The 20,295-nt window shown below is 41.0% G+C and overlaps 1 protein-coding gene across 1 annotated transcript in view; it reads right to left on the minus strand.

The window, feature by feature from the left end:
* The window catches only part of CDK17 (cyclin dependent kinase 17), a 155,633-nt gene that overhangs the window by 78,980 nt on the left and 56,358 nt on the right, over positions 1-20,295 (minus strand). The window contains exon 2 of the mRNA XM_024197960.2: positions 3,326-3,474. Within this exon, the coding sequence (XP_024053728.1) occupies positions 3,326-3,443 (118 nt within the window). The 5' untranslated portion in view covers positions 3,444-3,474. The remainder of the gene's footprint in view (positions 1-3,325; positions 3,475-20,295) is intronic.

Here is a 20,295-nt window from a genome sequence, read left to right on the forward strand (position 1 = left end):
CAAATTTGTGTTCTATCAGGTCGCGTTATATTGGGGTAGAGGTGTATTTTAAGTATAAGAGGGAATTCCTAGCTGCTATTTGAGTCCTTCTGTATGCAAGGAGAACCTACATAGGGGTATATGAACATTTCAAAGTCTTGTTTCATTTTAAGATAACTTCTTTATACACAGATTTATTGTGGTCTTAATATGGTTGCCACATGTAAAATAAAATGTCAGTATAAGGCTAAAAACATAAAACTAAAATATAACATAAATATCAACACAACATACTCTAGAACAGGGGTTCTCAAACTGGGGGTTGGGACCCCTCAGGGGGTCATGAGGTTATTACATGGGGGGGGTCGCGAGTTGTCAGCCTCCACCCTAAACCCCGCTTTTCCTCCAGCATTTATAATGGTGTTAAATATATAAAAAAGTGTTTTTAATTTATAAGGGGGGGGGGGTCGCACTCAGAGGCTTGCTATGTGAAAGGGGTCACCAGTACAAAATTTGAGAACCACTGCTCTAGAATGTAGGCTATCTTGAATAATGATGTTTATCGGGGCTAAATACTCTGTAACTCATGCCTTGTGCTTTACAACATATTCAAGATGGTTTTATTATAGTCTAACACATCCCTCCTGTGCTATTGCTTACTTTTTTTTTTTTTTAAGCTGTTCTGTATGGTTTCTCCTTCCCACACACTGTCTACCATACACAGTGTTCTTTCTTCCCTTCTGTTTCAATTTGTTTCTTCTTCCCAACAAGACATGTTGGCTCTACTCACATTTGGAAGTGCTTGTAAAGTGAAATTAACATGAGAATTCTGCTCCTGAAATCATGCTTCAGTGAGCAGGAGTCCTGTTTTAATCCATTCTACAAATGCCTTCATACAGAAGGAAAGCACGCAGGTTCAGCAGGCAAATGAAGCTCATACACAGAGATGTATTTTCATACGAGTTCTCAGGCATGAAGCCATTGATTTTCATTAGAACAAAGTTACAACATTCAAAAAATTACATAAAGGTAAGACAAGCATCTGCCAAACAAACCTGAAAGTATTCCTTTAAAGTTCATGTATACAATATGGAATATTTCACAAGCATACAAAGCTCTGAGAAAACATAGTCATTAACAGAGACAGCTGCAGGTGAGATACTGTGGGATAACTGCCCAGGATTTTCCAGAATGCACTCTCTTAAAAGGTTAGGCAAAGTGCTAAGTTGGACACAAAAATAATTGTGCTAGAAAAAAGTTGCTGTGTAGACACAGATAAAAACTCAACCAGTTAAATCTGAATTTTCCAAAGTGCTGGGTATGAACTGCTTTGGGGAGGGGGCAGAATAGTGGCTCACAATGCAAGGTTAAATGGAGGGTGGGGGACAGAAAGTTTCTCTTTCCTAAAGAGGAGCCCTTTGTAATGTGCACGGGCCTAAAAGTCTGCATAGCCTCTGCTGCTATTAAGATTTCACAATTTTGTAAGTTTTCACAGTTACTGTTCAGAAACTTGGAGTGCCATGAAACCAACAAAAATCATACCAATTACTCTGCTGCTGCTTGAGAAAACTATGCGTGTCAGCAGAGGCAGATAGTGGAGCTAATCACTGGAGAGAAGTACTTGAACCACAGAGGTTGGGATAGCAGAGTAAAGCAGAAGAATCTCTTCTGGTCACTACTGCAAGCAGCTAGGAGCAGACGAAAGGCTACAGTGGTGAAGACCTCACAGTGGCCAAGATGCTTGTAGGATCAGAGAATTATTCTTCTCCCTACCTGGGGGTGTACACATGCATTTCAATCACATTAACCCTACCTGGCTAGCTCCTGAATGCACTGTTCAGAGATATACAGATAACTAGGAGCTCTGCTAGCACAATGGAATAGTCCCACGGAGGATTAGATATGGTACTCAGCAGTTTTAATTACACCACTCGAGTTCTGGTATCTGTGACATCCCTGAATAAACCTTTTTCACATAACGATCACTCTATATCTGAACTCTCAATCTTCATCCTGCACACCTTCACTAGAAGAGCCTGAGAGCTTAAATTCATAACTTTGCTAGACACTAAAAATCACGGTCTTAATAAAGATACTGGATTGACGACTTATTACAACAATCTGTAACTCACTAATCCCTTTTTTTTGTCCTATGACTAAAGCTGTGAGTCCGTCACGGAGGTCACGGATTCCAGGACTTTCTGGGACTTCTGCAGCAGCCAGTGCGGCTGGACGGGGGCCATCTGAGCAGCGCGGGCAGCCCCTGGGCCAGCGCACCAGCCGCTGCTGGGGCAGTCTCGGTTCCCAGCCAATGGGAGCTGCGGGGCCGGCTCTCAGGGCAGAGGCAGCACACGGAGCCCCCTGGCCGCAACTCCACCTAGGAGCTGAAGGACATGTCCCCATTTCTGGGGAGCCTGCCAGCCCCGCTAAACCTCCCCACTCCCCCCAGCACCAGCAGGGGTCCCGGGCCACATGCTGCCACGCCCCCGCCCCCAAGCCCCCCCCGGGCCCCCGGGCCCCCCCCCCCCCCCCCCCCCCCGGAGCACCCTCAGCACCCCCAGGCCGCCCCCTCACCCCCAGAGCATCCAAGATTTAGTCAGGGGCATATAGTACAAGTCATGGACAGTCATGCACTGTGAATTATTGTTTACTGCCCGTGACCTGTCCATGACTTTTACTAAAAATACCCGTGACTAAAACGTAGCCTTACCTATGACTCCAGGGGTGTTAATGGGCCACTTCACCTTGAATGTGTTTACCACTGATGTTAACAATCTGTTCCACCTTGTATTTAACTGTGACACTCTGAGTACCTTTCCCAGACCTGAGGAAGAGCTCTGTGGAACTCAAAAGCTTGTCTCTCTCACCAACAGAAGCTGGTCCAGTAAAAGGTATTACCTAATTCACCTTGCACCTCTAATCTTCTAGGACCAACATGGCTACAACAACACACTGCAAATCATTGAATAATTATTCTGAGAAGCCAGAGTGACTTAAAGCAGTTTGAAAAATTGCTGGAGACCAAAAATAATTATATTTAAATGGTTTAAAATTAGATATATACTGAAAATTGTCTCTGTACCACTTGCTATTTGGGACATTCAGCACATTAAAAAAATTATGTAATTTTTGATAAAATATTTCAGTTCACCTGTTATATTAGGCAAGTTATACAATGTGCAAACTGAAAGGGTAAAAAGTCCTAATGTTGGCCAAAATGGAAAGGAAAGAAAATCTATCAAGCTTCTAAAATATTATAAACAATGGAATATGTTATTTAAAAAAAATACTCTAGTGTTTGACAGAATCCTTTTAATTAAAAAGAAGAGGGGAGGACCATACTCACCGTTATCTTTGCTGCTGTTTTCTTCAATTGTCATTTGTTCTGCCAGCTCAGACAGTGACTCATCAATGGTCTGGCTTCCACGCAAGGTTAGGGAAAGTCTCCTCTTAAACTTTTTCATTCTATCAATGATCAATCTGGCTTAAGGAAGCCTGTACAAAAAAAAAGGAGGGAGTGGAATTCCATTATTATATTATATAAAAAACATAGGATATTAGTAGAATTGAGTTACTGCGCACACTGCTACAATCCAAAAAACAAATAAAAACTTGAGTTGCAAAATAGATAAATAAATGAAATATATAAAATGCGGGAAATATTGCAGATGGTTTACTTGTATACACATGATCTTTTGGCTTTATGAAGTCTTTTTTACTGGAATTTAAAATACAGAAAACCACATTTTAGGTTTTGAAATCAAGACAAATACTCATTTTAGCACTTATCCATTCCTACTACATAGCCTATATAAAAAAAATTGTATCAAGGAATTTGTACACCATTTTAAGAATTTGTGAATTAGAAATATGTTCAGAAAATTACAACTAAAATTGTTAGCTAGTAATTTTACAAGTTAAGGCACTGTTTATTTTACTATATAATGCACCAAATTAATACTGAAGACAATTTCGAAATAGATATAGCAAGCTATATATGCCAAAATAAATAATTGATGAAGAGAGCTGCAGATTATAGTTTTACAAGGTAGGTAATTTTTTACACAAATACATTGTACCTTTAAAACATCCCATATTAGTTTCTATGTAATTTGCACACTACACTGGATTTGTGTTTATACCAGTATCTTACGAGGGTCCTGATCCTGCATCAGGATCCACTAGTACAGATCCTGTGTCCATGCTGAGACCCAGTGAAGACAAATGAAGAACTGAACAAGCTAAAATTGGAGAAAATAACATTTTTTCTCTAATTTCTTTCACTTTAATAGTTGTATGTGTTACTACTATTGTTACTACTATTGTGGAAATGTGATTTTTAATTTGAGGTCTCCTTTCAAAAAAATCTTCGCATTTTTATTATTTATGAAGACATTTCTTTTAGTCTTTGGTTTTATTAAAACTTTTTTTTAATTTATTTATTTATTTTTAATTTTGGCAGATTTTAAATTGGCTTCATTGACTCTGCATTTCCAGATCCAAAGATAAGATCAGGGCCTATAATTTACTGTGAAAAATTAAAAACAAATTAGAGAATAAACACTGGATTTATATTTATTAAAAGAACACGCCTTAACTTTGGCCCAAAGTTTAGAAACAATTTCCACAAAGTAAATTAATATTTTTTTGTTTTTTAAAATTCCAATGAGAAATTTTTTAAAATGTCAATTTAATCACATTTCCATAAGAAATTTATTTTTTAAATTTACAAATGACACAAGTAGCTACAAATATAAAAAAATAGAGAAAATGTTATTTTTCTCTTTTTCAGTATGTTTCCTTTGTGTATTTGGAGACACTCTGTACACAGTCAGAATCACTGTTCTGTTGAAGATCAGTTTAGCACTTCCCATCTTGGAGGTGCAACAATTCTCCAGAAAGGACCATATTTTTGGAGTTTAGTGTACCCACCCTACACACACCCACATCATCTATCATCTGAAAGCTTATTTTATGTACATTTAGATGAGGTATGTTGTGGGTCTATCAAGTGGTGCAGTAAGCCAACAGCCGAGGAGGCACAATGGTACCCAAAATGAGAAAGTGTCATCTTTTGTGCAGAAACACCTCAACATGACTCTGACTACAGTTTATACTTAAAGTTAATTTCAACATCTTAAGGTGGTGTTTACTGGTCAAAGATACCAAACAGCAATGTATTAAAAGATTTGGTGTTGCATGGGCTAGTATTTTTTTCCGGTACAAAATTATTAGATTTTGTTTTACCCTTAAGATTGTTGTTGTGATGCTTTGAGGTCACAAAGAAATACAATTTTATGTCTTGAAATAATATGTAGAATCATTGTAATATTTGCATTTTTCTCTTTGTTCAAAGTGGCCATTTTAACATGTTGATGGTGTTGTTGTTTATCCCTATTTCTAGGGTAACAGTACCACCTGACAGCTCCACATCATATGTCATCTTAAAGTAGCCATAATAAGCTTTCAAATTATATATGATGTGCATGTAAGTAGGGAGGGTACATTCCGTCGACCAAATCAGTGGTGTCTGCCACTCACCTATCTCAAGCACGAGTACGACACATGGTTCCCACTCTGGGGAGAGCTCATGTGCTTTCTCATCCTAACAGTGACAGTACAGTAGAGCTGCTGCTATTCTTCTACATTTGGGGTCTGCACAGTACTGGGGAGTGCTGGGAGCTTGGCAGAGTGAGTGGTATGTGGAAGTCCGTTTTATCTCCCCAAGATCTTTGCAGAGGCCCAGAGCACCTTGCAATATTGGAGGCAGCCTAGTCCTTTGGTTCTTCAGAAGCAATAAGACAGAAAGCATCCAACAGACAGCCCCCCAGCAGGACTTGGAGAGAAGGCAAAAGACATTCAGCAAGGAAAGTAAGGAGAACAGTCCACAACAAAGCAGGAAGTAATAAACTCTCACAATCACTAATGTTAATATCAGAAGAGGAATGGAACCATCCACCTCTGCCAAAGCAAACTGCACCAAGAAACAGAGGCCAGTCTGTCAAGGCTGAAGTAAAGTTTACCTAAAGTGAAGTAAAGGCTGAAGAAACATTTCCCAACCTCCTGACTCTGCCTCCAGTTTCCCTCATGGGAGCAGGGAGTAGAAGTAAGCTGTGGAGTTGCCCCAGCCTCTTCCACATACGCCGTAAGAGTGAGAAGCATGGACAACAGGGGCCTGGAGAAACCCCACCCATCAAGCCCTTAATATAGGACCTAGGACAACAAGCAGCGAGTTTCTTTATCCCTTGTCCCTTTCACAGAAACAGGAAAGGAACAAGGATGGGAGAGCAACATGTGCAGAACTCCCCAAACTCAATCCCCTCCACAGAACTGAACAGCAGGAGACAGTGCCAGGGAGAAGGGACAAGGGCAGGTGGGTGGGATGGATACTTATATTTAGGGCTGGTTCTAGGGGTGCCCCTGAGCACCAACTTCCAGGCGTGCTGGACTGCTAAGCCACTTTGGCATTTTGTTTTGTCGCACTGCTCTGATGGGCTGGTCGTGGAGTTGGATTGGGGGGGGAGGGGACCTCAGTTGCTAGGGGTGGGGGATAAGATGAGAACAAGGAAGGAGGGAACTCCTGTGCAGAAAGAGGCAGCAAGAGAGACAACAGCAGCAGTTATGACTAGGACAATTATTTAGCTGTAGCTGCTTACAGATATGTGCACAATAGGCCCTTACTCCCCTTGTTGTGCATATGTTTATCCTCACTTGTATGGATCTTTCATCCAGCAACAGAGGAGAATACACAAAACAGGAAGATCCAGTGAAAAGGCGAAACATTTAATTGATACTCATCGTCTAAACTGAGGGATATGCAAAAAGTAAAGTAACAGGATTTTAAAAATCATGTAACTGTAATAATCTATAATGTTTTTAGTAACATTCTTAACAACATGACTTTTAAACGGATGGTATCCCTTTAAGCTGAATCACTCTCCTTCTTGTCTATTTATATGGAGCATTCTAAACAAAAGGGTAGAATCAGATGGAGGCGGGTGGTGGTGGTGGGAGAACACATTCACAAAAGGAAACCATACATATGTTCTTAAGTGAACACAGAGAGACTAGATGGCACACTGTGCTAAGTACATTCAGACATGGATTAAGACAGGATCTTTGGGACTTGAGCCCAGAAGTCTGAGAAGGCCAGATGCAGCACAGAATCAGTGACAAACAGAGCCTGTCCAGGGACAATGTGGTAGGGAGCAGAGGAAGGAAAGATGATCCTGTCCAGGAATGACATCAGTACGGGTAGAAAGAGCCAGGAGTCCAGCAGTGGAAGGTGTTGGAGGGGAAAAGGATACTGGACCACTGTACAAACCCAGCCCAGTTACGTCAGAAGTTTTTAAAAGTATTTTGCCTCTTACCCTAGTCTAAATTTGTACACACAGCAAAGCCGCATCACAGATCTGACCACTTCACAATTTCTGCTCAAGAGGACCCATGACTAGAAAAGCAGGAGTTTTGCAGGCCACGACTAAGGAACTTCGTTAGAGCAGTATGGGGAAACTTGGATAGTGACTCGTTGTTTCAACTGATGTTAACACCTTGCATTCAAGGACAGGAAATACTCATTTTAAGAAAATGAATTTAAAGAACATTCCATTGAGAGCATTTATACTTCCTGTTCAGGACTTGCTTATTGCATAAAAAGAGGTCTGGAACTATGTGCATTTCTGTGCTTATTTTTTCCTTTCCAAAATGATGGACCTAAATTTTTCCCTCGTGGGAAAGGACAGACTAGATGTGTGTGATTTTAGTTCACTGTACTAATGTCTTCTTTGAAGCCTATATGTCCCAAACTGTGTGCTCTTCTCAAAAAGCACAAAAAGCCTGTGAGTGGATCTAAAGAACAGCCTATCTAGGTAACACTCTACCTAAGGCAGTCTGACAGCCAGACAAGTTCTCTCTGATTTTCCATGTGGGCAAAAACTGAGGATAAAAGATGCCTTTACATGGAAACAGGATACCGCAATGGGCTCTGATCCTGCACAGATTTAAGAATATATACAATTTTACCCAAATGAGTGGTTCTACTGATGAAGTAAAAAAGTTAAAAAAAAAAAAAATACTACATAGATTAGTCTTGTACTGGCAGATGTATGGGCTAGATCAGCAGTTCTCAAACTTCATTGCACCGCACCCCCCTTCGGACAACAAAAATTACTACACGACCCAGAAGGGAGGACCAAAGCCTGAGCCCGCCCAAGCCCCGCTACCCCGGGGGGGGAGCGGGCCAAGCCAAAGCCTGAGCGCTGCCGCACGGGTGAGGGTGGGGGTCTGTAACCTGAGCCCCACCGCCCGGGCAGTGGGGCTCGGGCGTCGGTTTCAGCCATGGGACCCAGCAAATCTAACGTCAGCTCTGGTGACCCCAACCCACTTTGGGGTCCTACCCCACAGTTTGAGAACCACTGGGCTAGATTATCTAAAAAGTCTTTCTAATCTCTATCATCTATGAGTATAAGAATTATTTTGTTATTCATCTGTGGTGTGAGCTTTTTTAGAATAAATCTTTGCAGCATTTTGGAGGGTAGATGAAGTCACAGGAATATCACCTTTACATACAATACTGAGAGCCTCAGAAAGTGTAGCGTCTGAATCAGGGAGTAGGAAGGAAGGAATCTTCAATAGGGTGCCCACTGAAAGAAGAATTTTCTGTACTCATTCTGGGATGGCAACACAACTGTGACTCCCTAATGAAAAAAAAATTCCTAGACGAATACAGTTGTGAAATATTACAAGGAGTTTTACCATTGCTGCTACAAGCTTCATGGAACTGGGCATTTTAAAAGGACCCTTTTCACAAAATATTGGGGCATCTGAAAGGATAGAGGTCAGACTAGCCAATCATTTAGTCAGGGTATCGTTCCCTCTTCTTGCTCTAGAACACAGGAACCACAATCGTGACCTTGTAATTACCTTGGAATGCTATTCATAAGACCACAAGTTAAGAAGTAATATTGCAGATGAGTAGGCTTCACCAGTTGTACCAGAACAATTTAAACAAATAGACATCATTAAAGTGGGTTTGGGGGGGGGGGAGTAGGGGTAACTGTTCTTCAGTCACTTCTTCCTTCCATGGGAATTCAATTTTTAAAATAAAAAACCTGCCACTATTATTGTGGAGAAAGACATTTTGCATTGCTGGCAATCAATGAAGGAGACGGGGTAGGCGGGAGCGACCACCAGCTAAAAGCCAGAGATGCCAACATTCTTTAGCTGATTCCTCATTGCTGCCTACCTGAATAGAAGACATCTATTAGTCCTGGGCAGGAGCAAATGAGGGTTCAGAGAATTATCCAAAAATACGATCCAACACAACCACTATATGCAACATGGGTCTTAAAGTCTACAATAATTTGAGGAGTAGTCAAGAGAATAGATACACTCAGTCTAAAACAAAAAAATTAATGGAGAAATTTGGCTGCTAAATGACATCTCTAATTTCCCCTAATTAAAAAAAGTAAGCACTTCTTTATTCAGGAAACAAAGAAAATCTGATTTAAATCTAAAACTAAGTTACTTTACAGTTACCTAGTTGAAATTAATAGCTATGACTAGATGCAACAAGACTGCTGATTCTTTTCCCTGGAACCCTTACCAACTGTAAAAAGAATCTGCACTGTCATTTTATTTTTTGGACTTTATAACAGAGCATAATATTTATGACTGTTCCATTTTTTAAAATGCAAGGAATATATTAAATCTATACTGAACAAATTGTCTTCAACCTAACTATTCTACAGTGGAAAGTCAGATATTAAAGACACACACTTGAATGTAACTAATGGGAATCCTAGTTTTTGTAGACAGACAGAATGAGGACACAAACTATCTGATAAGATACAGCAAAACTGGCAGAGACATATTTGTTCCATCCATATGCCAATGTGAACTGAAGCAAGCAACACTAGATTAAAGAGATTGATGCTTTTTATGAATATTTGCAATCTGCTGTTATATAAGACTCCTTTGATATTTTGCTCAGAAATAAAACACTATTGCTTCCTGAGAAACCCCAACTCAAATTGCTGAACCGTAGCTTTAAATACACAATGGCTGTAAGACTATAAATATTTTTCTACACAGAAAAATGTACTTTCCATCATCATCACCATTAATTCATAAGAGTTAAAGGTATACATATAAAATTAGGATTACAACAGATCTAGGAACGGTCCTTCCCCTTACCCACAATATTGTTTAGCCATAATCTCTAGAGCAGGGGTCAGCAATCTTTCAGAAGTGGTGTGCCGAGTCTTCATTTATTCACTCTAATTTAAGGTTTCGCTTGCCAGTAATACATTTTAACGTTTTTAGAAGGTCTCTTTCTATAAGTCTATAACATATAACTAACCTATTGTTGTATGTAAAGTAAATAAGGTTTTTAAAATGTTTAAGAAACTTCATTTAAAATTAAATTAAAATGCAGAGCCCCCCGGACCGGTGGCCAGGACCCGGGCAGTGAGAGTGCCACTGAAAATCAGCTCACGTGCCGCCTTTGGCACGCGTGCCATAGGTTGCCTACCCCTGCTCTAGAGCATATCACTGAAAACAAATTGTACTTTATTTCATTTTAAATTTGAACTTATCTATATGACCCAGACTAGTAATACCAAACTCTCCCCATGTCAGGTTCTCCATTCCCATATAGCTGAAGCTACCCTCCCACTTAGCAATATCAAAAAGGGCAGGGTGGTCATGTTTGAGGCACACTGAGGCATTGTGACCTCAGGATGAGAACCCGGGGGCACAGTTGTACAGAGCTTTGAAGGTAGTATCAAGAAGCTTAAATTTGATATTAGGTGGGAAACCAATGGGATGTTATTTGCTTGCAAATAGCAAGGGAAGTGGTCCACACAACTAGGAACAGAAAAGGCAATGGTCATGAGATAATCTCTCAAATTCTGTCCATAGTGTAACAGAGTTTGAAAATTCCTGACCTAATTTCACTTTATCTTTTATTTTCCTGATGTCATCTAAATGGTTCGTCTTCTGGTAATCTTAATTTACCTAACTATTAAACAACTTAATTTTGCAAACCTTTCCAACCACACTAAAAAAAAATAAAAAAGAACAGGAGTACTTGTGGCACCTTAGAGACTAACAAATTTATTCGAGCATAAGCTTTCGTGGGCTACAGCCCACTTCTTCGGATGCATGAAAATAATAAAAGTATAATAAAATGCATGAATAAAAAAAAGTATTACCCAATTTCTTTAGTCTGATGGAACTGGCAATTTCAATAAATTACTTGTTTCCAAATAATGGCATGAAGAGCGGGCCGCAGGAACTTGCTGGCTGCCGCTTCCCGCAACTCCCATTGGCCGGGAACGGCGAACCGCTGCCACTGAGAGCTGCAGGGGGCTGTGCCTGCATATGGTCAATGTCAGCAAAATGTCTCGCGGCCCACTATCAGATTACTCTGATGGGCCGCAGGTTGCCCACCACTGTGCTAGATGATTTTAGAATACATCAGGATGCTTCACAAGCATGCAAATGTTGGATCAAATTGGTAAGTTTTATTATATTAAAGAGGTCTGTTACTGAACTTGTGAAACAGGGCTCTGGGGACCGCTGGTTCCAAGGACCACTCAAGTTGATCCTGAGATGACCTGCTGACTGAGTCTTCCTCCACGCTCTCCTCTCCTGCTAGGTGAAGGGCAACTGTGATGGATATTCTTTGGATGTAACACAGCCATAGATTTCTTGCCTCCCAGACAAGAGCTGGGAATGCACACCTCCCTGCTTGTTGATGCAGTACATGGCTATGGTGCTGTCTGTAAGCACCTATGCTACATGGACAAGCAAAAGGTCTCAAGGGCCCAGGTCAATACTCTAAGCTTCTATATGTTGATATGGAGTATGGACCCCCAGGTGTGCCCACCTGGGGCCCCCGGCAATCAACTCCTCTCCCTCCCTCCCTCCCAGCATCTCCTGCACGCCATGGAACAGCTGTTCCGCAGTGTGCAGGAGGCACTGGGAGGGAGAGGGAGGATCACGGACAGGCACACTCAGGGGAGGGGGTGGAAAGCAGCGGGGAAGAGGTGGGGCAGGAGCAGGAAGAGGCAGGGCAGGCCCTTGGGGGAAGGGGTGAAGTGAGGGTGGGAAGAGGCAGACCAGGGGAGGGGGTTTGGGGAAAGGGTGGAGCCTGGGGCTGAGCACCCCAAGGGAAAATTAGAAGCCGGTGCTTGTGCAACAGACAACAAAAGAATTCTGGGTTCAATAGCCTGAGTTAAAACTGACGTAGGGCCTTCTTTCTGACCCAACAAATGGAAGGAATTGTCTGTCCAAGCATGATCCCAATCCTTCCTGGGGTGGGTTGAAAGGACTTGGCACAGGCTGTGGTCTTGCTCTGAGCAAAAAGGATTATGACTTGGAACCACAGGAAAACCCTCTGAGGGGGTTCAAAGGGCTGTTCACAGGCCAGGGCCCTTGTGGCAATCAGGGGGTGATCTCTGGTAAGCTTGTTAGGATGCTCGGAGGTTCTTTTATTGTTTTTAATGTTTTCTCTGTAATGCTTTTACCTTAAGAATAAATATCCTTCTTCAGAAAAAGCTGTGTGGTAACTTAACTGTGGCAATTACACTGTTTACCATCTCTGAATAAAAAGGTAAAGCAGGCCTGCTTAGGCAGTTTGACTTTGCTGGGGAATTCATAGTGTAGACAGGGTGCTCTGCAGCCTGGAAATACCCTGGTCAGGAAGGAGAGAATGAGTGTCTCCATCCAAGAGACAATGGCTGGGGAGCCAAAACCTATAAAAGGTGTCCTTGCTGAACCATAGAGCGAGAACACAGTGTAGTTGCCCTAAATTGTGACAGTCTTGTACTGGCTGTTCCCTGAAGTGGTCATAGAATCCCAAATCTTGAAAAATCTCTTTTCTGGAAGAAAGGCCCTGGCCTGAGTAGAGTCCAGGACTGCTCCAAAAATGTGATCTTCATTTCAAACTGCACAAAGAATTTCTCCCAGGTGATCAACAGTCCCGGTTACTGGAGAAGGCTACACATAGAATCATAGAAATGTAGGGCTAAAAGGGACCACATGGTCACCCAGTCCATTCCCTGAGCTGAGGCAGGACCAAACACACCTAGACCATCCCTGACAGATGTTTAATATATTCTTAAAAACATCCAAGGACAGGGATTCCACAACCGCCTTAGGTAACCTGTTCCAGTAATTAATTAGAAAGTTTTTCCTAATATCTAACCTAAATCTCCCTTGCTGCAGATTAAGCCCGTTACTTCTTGTACTACCTTCTGTGGACATGGAGTACAATTGATCACTGTCCTCTTTATAACAGCCCTTAATGTATTTGAAGACTTATCAGATCCCCCTCTCAGTCATCTTTTCTCAAGACTAAACATGCTGTTTTTTCCTCAAGAGTCAGGTTTTCTAAACCTTTTATCATTTTTGTTGCTCTCTTCTAGAATCTCTCCAAATTTGTCCGCACCCTTCCTAAAGTGTGGCACCCTGAACTGGGCACAGTACTCCCCACCAGGCCTCACCAGTGCTGAATACAGTGGGACAATTACCTCCTGTGTCTTACATATGACCCTCCTTTTAATACACCCTAGAATGTTATTGACCTTTTTCACAACAGCATCACATTGTTGGCTCACTTTCAAATTATGATCCATTACAACCGCCAGATCCTTTTCAGCAGTACTACCCCTACCCAGTTATTCCCCAATTATTTGTTGTGCATTTGATTTTTCCTTCCTAACTACAGTACTTGTCTTTATTGAATTTAATCTTGTTTATTTCAGATCATTTCTCCAATTTATCAAGGTCCTTTTGAATTCTAATCCCATCCTCCAAACCCCTCTCAGCATGGTGTCATTCCCAAATGTTATAAGCATACTCTCCACTCCATTATCCACGTCATTAATGAAAATATTGATTAGTACCAGACCCAGAATTTTTAAACAAGACTGCTGAAGAGAGCTGCTGTTGAGAGCTGGCCCTCAAGAGCCAGCCGTCCAGATATTCCTTAGCATCTGAAGTGAACAGCAACCACCATGCAACACTTGATGAAGACCCACAGTGCTGCGGATAAGCCAAAATGAAAGATTCTAAATTGGTAGTGTCTTGTACCCACATAGAACTTCAAGTACTCAATGTATGTTTGATTGCCAAATGAAAGTAGACATGCTTAAGTAAAGAGTTGAATACCAAACTCCCCAGAATAAGGAAGGGACAATGTCCCCTAGAGCAAGCATCTTGAGCTTCAATATTCTTATGTACCTGTTGAGATTTCTGAGGTCCCGAATGGGTCTCAGATCTTTGCTCTGCTTGGGACAAAACCTTTTCTCTCAGTGTTCTTCTAGAACCGCCTTTATAGCTCCCTTCCAGAAAAGGGAATCCAATACTTCCAACAAGACATTCTCATGAGATGGGTCTTTGAAAAGGGAAGGAGACAGCAAAGGATAGTGATGTGGCCTGGTGCAGAACTAGATGGAATCTGTCACAGGCTGTGTCCAGCAACCAGTGATCAGAGGTAATGGTGCACCAAGCTCTGTAGGAGGAAGAGAGACAAGGTCCAAAGAGTGGGGATGGGAAGAAGGCATGGAGAACTGGTGCAAGTCAGTGCATAGCTCTTGACTGCATCTTCAAAACTGTTTTTTGGAGACTGATGTTGAGGGTTGTGAGGCATGAGATTAGGAATCCTGCTTTGATAATGCTCAGGTTGTTTTTCATTAGTAGGTTAAAGGGGTGGCTAGTTTCACCTCTGGGAGTGTATCCCTTGGTATTGTGAAGAAGCCTGTCTTTTGGAAGTGGAATGACAGGTAGGAAAACCTCTTCTGTGCTTAGGAAGAGGACTGTGTTAGTCCCAAGAAAGTGCAGCAGCCATAATCTTTTCCAGGGCTTCATTGATTTCATCACTAAAAAAGGCCCATACTCTCCAAAAGGGAGGTTTTCTATTTTCCTCGGGATCCAGCTGAAAGACCAAAAGGATCTCAGCCAGGAGTACCTCCTAAGAGCCACTCCTGTGGTCACTGTTCTTGCACTGACATCTAAGTCATTGTGTGCTGCTCATAGTGCAGCGTGAGTGTACAATCCTCAGTGACCAGAGTCTTAACCACTTCCTTCTCTTCCTCAGGAAAGGAGTCCAGCATGGGGCTCATGGCATCCCACAGAGCGTAACGTAGCAGAACACAGTGACTTGATAGTAAGCACCGGAAGGCCTAGTGAGCCATAGGAATAGGCTCCCCTGCCAAAAGCACACAGTTTACATTCTTCTCTCCTGGCAGAATAAAATGGCTTTCCGCCCCTTCCTCTCCCCCCCCCCCCTCAACTCTCTCCTGTGCTGCAGATAGCACCAAGGAATTTACCAGAGGATGTTGTAGTAAAGACTGATGTCCCTCAGCTGGAACAGGATACATTGTGTCTGTTCTCTTGCATACAGGTGAGAATGAAAAGGGAGAACACCAGATAATCTTCGCTCTGGCTGTCTCAACCTGGCTCACAGGTAGGGACAGCTTCTCTTTTGTCTGCATCTGTAGTATGTTAAACAGGGATCAGATATTTCTGATGCAGTCATCACTGCTGATGTAGTGTGCTTACACCTTCTCTTTCAAATATCTTCTCAAAACACTGAGCCGATGCTTTACAATGGAAAGCTACATCCTGACTTCAATAGGTTTTGGATTAGGCCATAAGGGACACTGTGACAGGTACCATGTATTAATTAAAAAAAATAAAATACAATAACTATGCTTCCCCTAATTTGGTTGCATCACAAATGTAACGGCACACAATCTGGCCTCATTTCTATTAGAACTGAGAAGCAAGCAACTGGAATACCAAGGGTGTTGTTTAGGTCAGAATTCAGGTGCTTTGGAAGAGCTGTTGGGGAAGCTTTAGTAGGACCTGCCTTTCACCTCACCATATTAAAGAAGTATCTTCCATTGTCAATCAAGAGCTAAAAAGACAGTGTTCATTCCAGATAATCAACTCTGAAAATATTGGAGTGAGAGACAAAGCCAAGATAAAGAAGGTCAGAGATTGCAGATGGGTTTTCATTGGCCAAATAACATAGTAAGAATAATTTATAATGTATATATCCTTTTCTTACAGACATGTTAGTTCTGCCTGTCGTTCACAGTAATCATTATTTATTATTCTTGAGCATTTACTGCATGCTCTGCAGAGCACAGCTGTAACAGAAAATAGAAGAGAACAGGTCCTTGCATTGAACTTACAATCTAGAGAGAGAGAGACCAAACACTTCCACATATATTATAATTATTTAAATATACTTGAGTAATACTAAAAACTATGGAGTGGATTAAAACAGGCTGCATAGTAGAAATGTTTAGTCCTATACATTTTTTATTAGGCACAAAGACGACACACACATCAAAAGGTAATGATAACTAGAACAAATCTCTTCAAGAATAATTCTGACTGTATTTAGAGAAGGTATTTGAAAGAAGATGGAAGCACACTATATCAAGTTAAAGCAACTGATAGGAGTGTTTAAAAAAAAAAAAAAAAAAGAGTAGGTTACATCAAGATTACATTCCACCTGTGGACATACAACAGAAGACAGCCCAAACTACATGTTTCCTACCAATAAGACGACATGCCAGAACATAACTATGATCCAGTTATGATGAGACACTGATTTAAACAAACAAATGCCATTCTACAAAACACATGTTGAAGTGTGGTAAGACAAGACATTTAAGAAAAATAGTTTACTCCTCTAGAGACTTCTCCAAAATACAGATAATTAAGATACACATTTAAACAGACTAATCATTTGCTAGGTGTTTCCTACGAAAATTTGACAATTATAAATTGCTATAGAAATTAACTGAAAAACTATTACAGCTAACATACTCCACCATTTGATGAGCAAAGCTACTACTGAGTGAAAAGTTTTGTCTGATTACAAGATACTTGTTTAGGGGATCTTCTTTTATGTATGTTCCAAAGATTTTTTTTAAAAGAATTCTCAATAAGGCTGCAGATATTAAAAAATAGTGGCAACTAAAGATTCCTTTTAAGTCAATATTCTGAAGATCTGGTTGAATTAATGAACATCTTTTATACTAATTTTATTTATTTCAATAGCTGCAATGATTCAAAATTAACAAGACAACTAGCCCATTATCTCCAATGCCATACTTGTTGTAATAGGTAATATTTAGGGGCTTTTTTTGTTTGCTTGCTGTTTGGTAGCATAACATAAGAATCAAAAGAACTATTAAACAGGAAGCCATTTAAAATTATATTATAGAGTGAATGAGGTTATAGTAGAATTAATTTTTTTTTCCAAAAATTAACTGCACACGTTCATTATGGAATTTCTCTGTAGAAATACAATCAAATGTAAATTTTTAACTACAGACTAAAAATTATTTGGCTACATTTCTATATGGCTGTAAACATGTGTCATTCACTTTTCCCAAAGGGAAAAAACAGCACTACAGTTCAGAATGCTCAATCACATATTAATACAAAATTGGCTGCTTTCCCCCTACACAAACGATCATTCCCTTCACTAGCAAAACAGTCACATACTATAAGATGGCAAGTAGACAGTGCTTTGAATGACATTAATACAGACAGATAACCTATATTGTATTTAAAACATACTGATCAAGCTATATGGGGGAATAGGGACAGAAAACCAGAACTGTTTTTACTATTAGCAAAAGTTTAAATTAATTTATTCTAAAAGTACATACAATTATTATCAATGCATACAGGGTGAACTTATTTTATATATCACAATGGGGTGCATTTTAGAAGCTTTTAAAAAGCTACAGGGTACTTGCATGATTACTGAAGATAACCTTTCATTTAAAAATAATAACTATGTCTGACTTGCTTTCAATGCAACCTAAACGTCTTAGACAGGCCATATGAATTCAAACAAATCTGCACAACACCTTCAAAAGACAAGCCTGGGAACTTAAAATTCATAACTCTGCTAAGTATCAGGGGGTAGCCGTGTTAGTCTGTATCTACAAAAACAACAAGGAGTCTGGTGGCACCTTAAAGACTAACAGATTTATTTGGGCATAAGCTTTCGTGAGTAAAAACCTCATCCGAAGAAGTGAGGTTTTTACTCACGAAAGCGTATGCCCAAATAAATCTGTTAGTCTTTAAGGTGCCACCAGACTCCTTGTTGTTTTTATAACTCTGCTAGACACCAAAAAGCATGGACTTTATGCAGGCTTTGTCTACACTAGCACTTTTGTTGGCAAAACTTCTGTCGCTCAGGGGTGTGAAAAAAACACCACTCTGAAACACAAGTTTCACCGACAAAAGCGCTGGTGTGGACAGCGCTATGTCAGCAGAAGATGCTCTCCTGCCAACATAGCTACCGTCGCTCATTGGGGGTGGTTTAATTATGCCGGCAGGAGAACTCTCTCCGGCCAGCATAGAGCAGCTACATAGGAGACCTTACAGCAGTGCAGTTGCAGCGGTACAGCTGTGCTGCTGTAAGGTGTGTAGTGTAGACACAGCCAAAGACACTGGGTTTATGGCTCATTACGACAATCTGTAACGCACTAACCGACCTTTGTCCTATGACTGTAGACTAGAGATATTAACTGCCTACTTCATCTTGAATATTCTCTTGCAACATGTTAACTATCTGTTCCACTATTGTATTGAACTGTGACACTGTGAAGGCTTGTCTGCACTTACAGCACTGCAGCTGCACCAGTAGTGAAAGCACTACCTACTCTAATGGGAGAGCGTCTTCCGTCAGCGTAGGTACTCCACCTCCCCGAGAGGCAGTAGCTATGTTGATGGAAGAAGCCCTCACATCGACATACCGCTGTCTACACCGGGGGGTAGGTTGGTATAACTACGTCACTCAGGGCTGTGAATATTCCACACCCCTGAGCAACGCAGTTATACTGGCATACGTTGGTAGTGTAGCTCAAACTTGAGTACCTTTCTCAGACCTGAAGAAGTGCTCTGTGTAAGCTCGAAATCTTGTCTCTCTCACCAACAGCAGTTGGTCCAATACAAGATATTACCTCACCCATCTTATCTCTTTAATATCCTGGGACCAACACGGCTACAACAAACACTGAAAACAACATTTTAGGTCAGGTCAAACAAAACTGGAATTGGAATTCAATGGCAAAGCAATTTCAAATCCCACCCCATGAGGGGGACATGTTATGAGGTAAATCTTGAGGGGTTTTCTACATGAACATTTAGTTTGCACCAAAATGGCATGTGAGTCTACCCCACACTAGCCTGCTGCACACTAACTATCTGGATGGACCCTGCTGATGTGCATTAATAGTTCCTTAGTGCACTTTGATCTACCCTCTACTCCCCACCGTTTCAAAGTGGGGTAGATCAAAGCACACTAAAGAATAGTTAGTGCACAGTGGGGTAGAGTCACACCCAATCTTGCCTCAAACTAAATGTTCATATACACAAGGCTTGAAGCAACACAGACTGCTGGGCTGAAATTAGGGGCGGGGTCAACAAAATCAGCAACAATACTGTTGCAAAACACAGGGCATTGATCAAAAAGAGACATCTGATTATCCTTCTTGCAGCACATATTAGCAAGTGTAATACATTTGCTCTCAGATTTTAATCTAACAAACAACCACGAACACTGCTCTTGTTATCTGAGGCATGACTTGTTCAAATCTTATTTTTTCAAACAAATAAAAATTTCCAAGAAATGCTATTATTAAGACTGGATACTAGAATATTCACTTCCATTTTTCTTTACAAAGTTAACAAAGAGTTTTAAAAAGTGTTCGTTAGTTTTCGGTGCTAGCAACACAAATCCTAACCACCATCTGTTAGTTCAAGGCAACTGCACCTGCATTTCCCCCCAGAGGTCTCAGGCACCCAGGTCCCCGGCGTCCAGGTCCCCAGCCATTATCTTTTTTAGGTTGTGACCTATGTCTCACTCCCTTCTGACAGGTGTATTTTCAGGCTGCACAGTTTCCTGCCTTCACTGTGTTATTCCCAACTGAGACAGACTACCCAAGGACAGCTGACTGCTTTCTCTTCAGAGACAGTGTAATTGCAACAGTTTCACAGTACCACAAGCACTTCCTATGCAAGCCTACTTTATGCTTAATGTAAAAATCATTATAGAGAAAACATTAAAAACAATAAAAGAACGTACATGCATGCTAGTCAGCTTACCAGAGTTAACCCCACCTAACCTGTATTCTGGGAGGAGCAATTCTTTAACCCCCCACCCAAGGATGATGCCCTGTGGTTACAAGTTCATCACAGATTCAGCTCAGAACAAGCCCTCAGTCATATGACACTTGGGAGACTCTGGCTAAGCAGTCTTGCAAGAGGTGGAGT

This window comes from Terrapene carolina, unplaced genomic scaffold (genome assembly GCF_002925995.2).
Source record: "Terrapene carolina triunguis isolate 2854851 unplaced genomic scaffold, T_m_triunguis-2.0 Scaffold68, whole genome shotgun sequence".
Classification (NCBI taxonomy): domain Eukaryota; kingdom Metazoa; phylum Chordata; order Testudines; family Emydidae; genus Terrapene; species Terrapene triunguis.